At 41.1% G+C, this 9,271-nt stretch overlaps 1 protein-coding gene and 1 pseudogene across 1 annotated transcript in view; one reads left to right on the forward strand and one right to left on the reverse strand.

The window, feature by feature from the left end:
- Positions 1 to 817: 817 nt before the first annotated feature.
- Positions 818 to 9,271, forward strand: part of eif2b5 (eukaryotic translation initiation factor 2B, subunit 5 epsilon) — a 19,651-nt gene continuing 11,197 nt past the window's right edge. The window contains exons 1-10 of the mRNA XM_054768176.1: positions 818 to 1,130; positions 1,320 to 1,444; positions 1,546 to 1,731; positions 2,704 to 2,881; positions 4,399 to 4,479; positions 4,561 to 4,638; positions 5,416 to 5,728; positions 5,803 to 5,948; positions 6,949 to 7,093; positions 7,170 to 7,271. Coding sequence (XP_054624151.1) covers positions 987 to 1,130; positions 1,320 to 1,444; positions 1,546 to 1,731; positions 2,704 to 2,881; positions 4,399 to 4,479; positions 4,561 to 4,638; positions 5,416 to 5,728; positions 5,803 to 5,948; positions 6,949 to 7,093; positions 7,170 to 7,271 — 1,498 coding nt within the window. The 5' untranslated portion in view covers positions 818 to 986. The remainder of the gene's footprint in view (positions 1,131 to 1,319; positions 1,445 to 1,545; positions 1,732 to 2,703; positions 2,882 to 4,398; positions 4,480 to 4,560; positions 4,639 to 5,415; positions 5,729 to 5,802; positions 5,949 to 6,948; positions 7,094 to 7,169; positions 7,272 to 9,271) is intronic.
- On the reverse strand, positions 7,665 to 8,241 carry LOC129170905 (ras-related protein Rab-14-like; annotated as a pseudogene).

Genomic DNA, 9,271 nt, shown 5'->3' on the forward strand with positions numbered 1-9,271 from the left:
ATCTGGTGTTAAAAAAAATTAAGACAAATATCCTAGTCAAAACTCAATTTATGTTTAGGTTTTATTGTAGCTGTCACATTTGCGTGATAAAATAACGGACTATATTCCGGGAAAATAAGGGAAGTTCTGATCTTCCACGAGATTTTCCACCAGCAGCGCTGTGGTAGTGGTGTGCGGCTCGATGCTGAAATATCGATACTTCCGATACCACCCCTTCATGCTCTAAAATCTATTCTCAAATCAAAATATTGATAACTTTTGCTACTTCAGTCATTTGAGGTAATGTTTGAAACGTTTGTCTGTTAAAACGATCAATCGTAGACGGATCCTTGTGTGAACTGTGAATAAAGTTCTTAATAAGGATAAACGTCTTACAGGAGTTCATATTAAGTAATAATTTATTTGAATGGTTTTATTATTTTACTTATTCTTTTTTTCCTGTTTAAAATACCACTTTCAGATATTTAATATTTAATATATTCAGATATTTTGTCCTGTTTTTTCTATTGGTGTATATTAGCTTGGCTATATTGTAAATCACCCCGCTGCCTCAATATACATAGGTTTTAAAATAAATAAATTCATGATTAAATTAATAATTTATTAAAATGAATAATTTATTTTAATTAAATCAATTCAGTGGTGTATTGGTTATGCTCCGAAATGAAATACACTATTTTTTTTATTTTTTTACCAGCCTGAATTTTAGCATCGGAAACGAACTTTGTAGTATATTAGACGTCACTACCCGGGCCTGAATTTACCCGCTACAGAATGTATGACGCCGATGTTGCCCGAGTGTTGCCGAGCGGACCGGAAGCTGTGCTGCTTCGGCAGAACAGCTTCCTCAGTAACGTTAAACTATAGGAAATTTCGTGAAGCTGTTGAAACGGGAAGGCAAACTATTCTCGCGTAGGGAATTGTCGTACGTCGGCCGCCGTACCGACCAATTGCTGACGCCATAGTTCACTCATTGGGAAGTCAACATGGCAGGTAAAGGAGCAAAACAGAGAATTGCAGGGAGGAAAGGTGGATGTGAGCAAGAGGAAGAAGCGCCTCAGCTACATGCAGTTTTAGTCGCTGACAGTTTCAACCGTAAATTTTTCCCAGTGACTAAAGACCAGCCGCGGGTAAGTCACCGTGTTAAGCTAACCGTGTTGCTATTAGCAGCTAACCATGTTGTAACATGTTACATGCTAACATCGCTGTCACTGATAAAACTGTTTTTGTCATACTGACACCGATAATAGCAGCCCGTAACATTGACCTGTTGTGTCATAGAATTTTAATTATTCGTCACTATCAAACTTTGGTGACAGACTTTGCTGCCCCTGGGCAATGTTGCCATGATTGACTACACGCTGGAGTTCCTCACCTCCACTGGCGTGCAGGAAACGTTTGTGTTCTGCTGCTGGATGGCTAGCAAGGTCAAAGAACACTTACTGTAAGTGTCATTATAAACACTACACACTATGGCCACTTCTCGGGAAGTACGGCTCCACATGGTGAGGTTTTTTTTTTTTAATCTTACGTTTGTTCTGACAGGAAGTCTAAATGGTGTCGGCCGACCTCCCCAAACACAGTCCACATCATCACGTCAGACTTGTACAGGTCCCTGGGAGATGTGCTCAGGGATGTAGACGCTAAGTCCCTTATACGCTCAGACTTTTTGCTGGTCTATGGAGATGTGGTGTCAAATATTGATATCAGCCAGGCACTACTGGAGCACAGGTAAAGACTATGATTTTCTTGTCAAGATTCTCAAGTGTTGCTTGCAGGTCTGATTTCCTGTCCTTTCACCTATCTGTGACCCATATTCTCGTGTTTCTTATTATTTGTGCTTTTCTTTGACAACTAGGCTAAAGGCTAGGCAGTGACTCGGATTCCATTTATCATCTTTTATTATCATTCGTTAGAGACGAGTACCTGTACATTCTACAATAAAACCGTGTTTAATAAGTGTGTGAAGCATATTATAGGGCTAGGAGGGTGTTTTTGCTATTTGCTGGGGGTCTTGGCTGTGGCCGTGCAGCTCTTGTATTGGTCTTATTAGATGACTGTATGGCAGGAGTGGCCAAACTTTTTCCAGCGAGGGTTGCATACCAATAAATCAAGGGATGCAGGGCCACTTTTATGTGTTCTAAACCAACCCATGTAGATGTTTTCTTTTTTCTGCCTTTTGTCTTGTGTTTATTCTCATAATATTGTGACTTTATTATTGTAATATTGTAACTTTTACCCAACCTCATTTTCCCAAAATAACAAATGTATTATTTGTTGTTTGCTTCTCTTAATATTACTCCTGTAAGTTATTTATTATTATATTATTTATTACTGTAATATTATAACTTAATAACCCAACATAATTTTCCTAAAATTATGACTTTATTCTGTTTTGTTTGTTTCTCATAATTGTACTACTGTGCATTTATTATTATTTTTTATTATTGTAATATTGTAACTTTTACCCAACTTCATTTTCCTAAAATTCTTTTGTTTTACTATTTTGCCTTTATTCCTGTAAAATTAATGCTCTCTTTTTTACTTATTGAACTGTGTTTTTCGAATGTGCCGAGGACCAATTAAAAAAAAAAAAAAGCACCCATGGTCCGTAAATGGCCCCTTGGCCACACTTTTGACACCCCTGCTGTATGCAGATGTGAGCTGTGAGTTTATACGATGAAGTCCTTATATGTTCTTCAGGCAACGTCGAAAGATTGACAAGAACATTTCAGTGATGACGATGCTCTTCAAAGAATCATCGCCGGGTCACAAGTCTCGCTGTGAGGAAGACGATCTGGTCGTAGCCTTGGACAGCAAGAGTCAGCGAGTTCTACACTACCACAAAACACACGGCTTGAAGAAGCTACATTTCCCAATGGTAAGTGACAACATTCGTCTACAGCTCCAAAATATTAGACACAGCTGTCAGTATGATGCGCTTCTACACCAAGGTAGAGTCCCTGAATGTAGAGAGTTATGACAACTGAGATTACGCCGCCATGTTGGGGCCAATTCAAGCGTGCACATTACGACAATGCATGTAAATTGCAATGTCTCTGCACAAAGGGACGGGCAGGTTAACCACGTTAATCAGTCAACCGCGTTCAGTAACAGATCCAAGTATGGCCAGGGAACCTCATTTCACGCGGCACCTCATTTTGCGCACTTAAAAATACACAAGATGGGGAAAATTCACACATGACCAAATTTCTATGTGGGGTTTAATAAATCTGATCTACAGTACATGAGGATTACCTTCTCAAAATCATGCAAAATGTCTGTTTTATAATTATTTATAGATCTATATTTTCCAATGTGTAATCTGGTATAATTTTGCCATCTTTTGTTAAAACATTGAGATTTTATAAGAGTCACAATATTACCATGTTCACCTCATGATACTAGAATGAAGATAAATGACAGAGATATAAAAGCCCCAATATTTATTTATAGACAATACAGAGCCACAGGAAGAAGTCCCAAAAAGTAGGCGATTTATCCCTTTAAAATTGCTCAAAAATTGTTTGAGAAATGATTTTGCCACATGTAATGTTTCACCACACCTTGAAGTTGAAAGCATGTTCTTTCCTCACTGCAGATTATTCAGGATTAGATCTAGTCTAATTAGACTAGTATTAGATCTAGTACTAGTAGGCTAATAGTTTCATTTTCAGAATAATTCAATGGCATTGCTTAATTAAGCCTTATTATTATGATCTGAAAAAGTGACTGTTGATTAATTTAGATGTATCAGCATCACAAAAGGTGAATGGCCAGTCCCAGTCATAAACAATTGTTAAATGTTTTTGTATTATATGTCACTTTTTGCAATCATAAGCAATCATTGTAATTTGTATTTGTGGAATTCACATTAAACAGGAATTCACAACACCAAATACAACACATGGGACCGAACACTCAATTGACTTACTTCGCACAGCTTTGAAGAAGAGTTCGGCTTCCAGCCCAAACGGTTGATTTTATTCTCCCAAATTGTCCGTCTGTTGAGATCTGAAGGGAATCTGTACAGCTTGAAACCCTTGTCGCGTCTATTTGTGCATCCAAATGCACAACAGCCCGGCATTTTTGGTGAATAAACAAGAATACGGCCAAGAATACTGTTGTAGATTTAGTCGAATCGATGTCCTGAAATAGATGTATCAATTGGTATATTCGCAGAAAAAGAAAAGGCGAACGCAAACAAACGCAAATTTGGCCCCAAGATGGCTCCACGAGTCACGTGAGTGTATTTTTTCGACTCCTCATGTCGTAACTCTCTCTATGAAGGGTCTCTACACCAAGGCAAACTACACCTCCATCTGCGGGTCTGATCATATAGTGTATGTATACTGTATTTTGTAATGTAACTACAGTAAATTACTGCTACCCCTCCAGAACATTTTCCACAGTGGAAGTGATGATTTTGAAATAAGGCACGACCTCCTCGACTGCCACATCAGCATCTGCTCACCACAGGTCAGTTTCATTCCATAGACGGCAACGGTTTTAATGCACTGTAACTTTTTGAAATAAGGAAACACCGTTTTGTTGCTTTAGGTCGCTGAGCTCTTCACGGACAATTTTGATTACCAAACAAGGAATGACTTTGTCAGGGGGATTTTGGTCAATGAAGAGGTAGGAAAATGCAATTGATGTTTCCCTTTAGGAAAAGTGCACTTTTTGGGGGGGGATTTTGCCCATCATCCGCAGTCCTTGTGAGACATGAACACACGTCAACAGATCAAAAGAAGCTGCTAATAAAGCCGCCTATAAAGCCTTCCGAAAACCACCAAAAAGCGCCAACAACGCTCCATTTCCATAATGTGACCTGCATATTAACCAAGCCACAGCGGTTACAGCGACATTAACATTGTTACGCCTAAGAACTACGTTACAGGCATAGTGACACCTCGCCACACCACCTAGCGACTAGCCGGCTAGCGACTAGCTTCACCACACACTCGCTCACAATGTCTTAGGGCACTAGCGAAAGGTAACGTTACGTATCGGAGCTGCCGCCGCCGCTGCTGCTGCTGTGTTTTTGAGTTTGGAAAAGTTAACGCTAGGTGTAGCGGTCCTTTCTTTATGAAATCAATGCACCCAGGAAGGAAGTACCCCAAATACTGTAAGTATTACATGTTCTCATGAAAGTACCTGTTACTACATGCTCACAGCATGGATATAAAACCATAAAACCTTGTTGGAGCTTTTTGGAGATGTTTTAATAGCAGCCTCTCTAGGCGGGATAGGTGTGTCCCATTATGTGCATTAATTACCTACCTCTTTTGGCCTGTTTTTATATCTTTAGATCACAGAGAAAAGGGAAAGACATGTGTTCATGTCTCACATGACGGGCAAAATTCAAAAGAAATGTGCACTTTTACTATACACTTTTTCTACCTGCACTATCAGATCCTGGGGAATCAGATACATATGCATGTCACCAAAGATGGTTACGGCGCCCGAGTGTCCAACTTGCTCATGTATGACTCGGTGTCGTCGGATCTGGTGAGGCGGTGGGTCTACCCCCTCACCCCCGAGTCGAATTTTACGGACGAGGAAGGATGGAGCTGCACATACTCCCGCCACAATGTCTACCGAGGGTCAGGAGTGAGCCTCGGCCACGGCAGCCAGATGGAGGAGAACGTACTCATTGGCTGCGACACCAGCATCGGCGCCAACTGTTTCATCTCCAACAGCGTCATTGGTAACCACTGCGTCATAGGTAAGTTCTAGGAGGAGCTCACCATGGAAACTAATTGGTGTTCTAACATAACTTGAGCTATTTTTGTGCAACAGGTGACAATGTAATTCTGGACCACGCCCACATCTGGAATAATGTTCACATTGCCAGTCATGTTGTGATCAGTCATTCTGTGGTCTGTGACAAGGCTGAGGTCAAAGAAGGCGTCCGGCTTAATAAGCAGTGCGTCCTGGCGTACAATGTAAGCAACGTGACTACTCATACGGCAGACAATGTACTTTCTAGTATGTTCCACATTATAATGGCATACGAGCCTTTTTTAATGTTAAACCATTCAACTTTAACATTTTGTAGCAAAAAAAAAAATACTTTGTCCTTTTTGTCGTTTATTTGATTGTTTTTCCAGGGTGTACCCCGCCTCTTGCCTGAAGTCAGCTGGGATAGGCTTCAGCATACCCCCGCGACCCTAATTAGGATGGATGGACGCGCATTTCAAATATAAAATGAATCGGTACTCGCCACTAATCAACGATATTGTAAGATCGTCACAGCCACTTTCGGTGTTTGACAAAAAAACATGATCAGTGAGGCATGAAGACATAAACATGTACAAATTGTGGGCTCTTCTGACAGTGGTGCATGTATGTTGGACATTTCACCTGTACTATCACGTATTTAGCAATGATTGCAGACTTGGGATGAATGAAAGGTGTTTTCTGTGAGGGGGAAAAATTACATTTTCTTTAACCAAAAATCACAGAATTTGCAGGGCCGTGAATCGCAAATGTGCAGGGATCCACTGTAATACCGTATTTTCGGCAAATGCTTTACAGATGATTACTATAGTATGTAGGAGTGCTCCGATTTCCGTGAAAAATCGCAAGATCAGCAAATGCCAATTAATGCCTTTCAAAGCCGGCAACCTGTGGCTTGCACTATTGTAGGCCGCAGCAATCCTTTCATGCAGTGTAGCGTCATGACCTAACTAACGTCTTGGGCTGCGTCGCCCTCTCACTTTCCACTCCCACAAAACAATGCCAATCATGTCTACCAACACATGCCACAGAAACTATCTGTGTTTTCAAGGCTCAGGGTGCTAATTCAGCCACGTTGCCAACACTCGTGCTCGTGTCTCATTGTCAATTATTTAGTCAGCAACGGTGGAGGTCCTTACATATCGTGCGTGTGGGAATAATACAGTGAAAATCCTCAATATTCTCACTCTTTTCATGGTTTTCCAGGTGGTGATTGGACCACACATCGGTCTGCCAGAGGGCACTGTGGTGTCCATGCATCATCCAGCAGAGGAGGAGGAGGAAGATGACGATGAATTCCTCAGTGATGTTGCCACGGTGGGGCAGAACAAAGACAACACCAAACAGAAAGGTGCTTATTGAAGCCTGGATACATTTGACATGAATGTTTCAGTGAGTGAGCTGATGTAGTTTGTGCTCCTTTGCAGTTTTTAACCCAGCAGAGGTTGGAGCAGAAGGACAAGGCTACATCTGGAAGGCCACCAGTCTGGATGACACGGATGACGAAGAGCTGTCACATTGTCTCTGGGGTAGGACAGCAACCAGCTGATGATGTCTTTACTAGGGGCGAGTCACGAGACGAGACGTTGCACAAGATTGTACAAAAGTACAATAAAAAAAATATGACTGGAAAAACTTTTTTTCTGCTCACATGTTAGTGACATTTAATTAACAGCCACCTTCCTACAGGAATACAAGGAGTAGGTGTAAATCATACAGGAGTTGTCTTTTTAGAGCTATAAAAGCACACGTTAAAAAAAATAAAGTATTGCATTGGCAGTAACCATGTGATTAATTCATGTGAGGTGTAACGGACAAAGAGGAGCTGATTGATGCAAGAGGAGCAAACAAAAAAACACTGAGGAGAGGGAAGGAGGGAGAGATGCCATCCAGCCCTCCTTCGATGCAGATGATGTGGGAGGTCAGAGAAAAACGGACAGGAAGGCTGTCTGAGGCTGTGGTTGGCTGGTTAGCCGGCCACCTTTCGGGGCCGACAGCTTGTGCTGGACGCCCGACTCGGTGGCATTCAGGTCCAGGCTGCCAGGAAGGCGTCCTCCACGTGTTTTTGCACTGGCCTCCAGGAAAAGCAGACCGTTCTCCTCGGCAAACTGTTTTGCTACCTCGTATGTGCCGTATCGCTGAGCCTTCAGGTCGGCTTTGTTTCCTATGAGAATGATCACGTTATTGGGATCAGTGAGGTTTCTGACGTCGGTCAAACTGCTGAGGTGGTTGTACTGTATGTGCTTCCACTAGTGATGTCGTACATCATCAGTGCCCCCATTGCGCCACGGTGGTATGAGCGGGTCACCGCCTGGAGACACTCTTGTCCAGCCGTGTCCCAGATTTGCAGCTTCATCTTCTGGCCGCTCACGTCAATTATCCTCGTGACAAACTGTACGCCAATCATGTGTGTGGGCAGTCTGCCAAGAATGTCTTTTCTGAGAACTAGTGAAGCAAACATGACTTCCGTACCCCCATGTCCACAATAAAGATGTATTTTTTATTTATTTATTTTTTTCCCCCCTGTCCTGTCCAGCCTTTATTTTAAAATGTAGGAATTTGATGTGGTGGCCATAGTGGCTCAGAAATGAAGCTTTAAGACATTAGAGCTGAGCTATTCAGAGGAGGTTTTTTACGGGTTATCAAGTAGGAGCGACCTTATCCAAGGTGGCAGCTCGTCGCACCGAACGTTTCAAAGATATTATTCTCAACATTTTTTTAGACTAAATAAACCACTGGTAATTTATAATAATAATGTAGCTTACTGTTTTTCTCTTGTCTACTCGGAAAAAAACAATTTATAAAAAAAAACAAAACATTATTCATATATTTAATTTAATATATTTAATTTAACACAAATCTGTGTTTTTATTCATTATTAGTGTCAACATTTTAGCTTTTTCTAGTTACATTATGCCTTTTTGTGCTGTTATGCCACTTTTCCTGGGTTTTTGTTTTTTTATTTCTGCAATGAGCCACGTTACACAGATGGCCCCTGTGCCACACTTTGGACACCCATGCGTGTTTTGCCAGGAATGCGAGTGTGTCCAATCTCTGCCTTCTTGGGGATGTTGGTCAAGGGCTGGGTTGCATTATGGAGTTATTTATTTATTTATTTTATTATTTTTTTAGAGCTTTCATTGCATTGCACAGCATTACGGAGACGGGGCGTGTAGTGAAGTGGGTTGATCTGACAAATCTTTCAGTAAAGTTGATGAAATGCAGAATTACTACAGCTTCTGCTTGGACATCAACAAGTAGCAAGCAGATGTTTAACTCTGACGGAAAAAACAGCCACACGTCACTCGCTGACGCTGGGAACACCAAGGTTGGTTAGATCGGAAGGTGTGCATATAAAGAACTTCCAATCATGCCTTGTACACTGCCACCTCCATATTAGATAGAGCCATAGAGAGCTGAGTTCATATACTTTATTCAAAAAGTATCTCAAAAAAACGGTTCATAACACATTATACATGTAATCACTAGTATTTAAATTAATAGTACAGTATATGTTTTTTCATGTTAT

Source organism: Dunckerocampus dactyliophorus, chromosome 2, assembly GCF_027744805.1.
Source record: "Dunckerocampus dactyliophorus isolate RoL2022-P2 chromosome 2, RoL_Ddac_1.1, whole genome shotgun sequence".
Classification (NCBI taxonomy): domain Eukaryota; kingdom Metazoa; phylum Chordata; class Actinopteri; order Syngnathiformes; family Syngnathidae; genus Dunckerocampus; species Dunckerocampus dactyliophorus.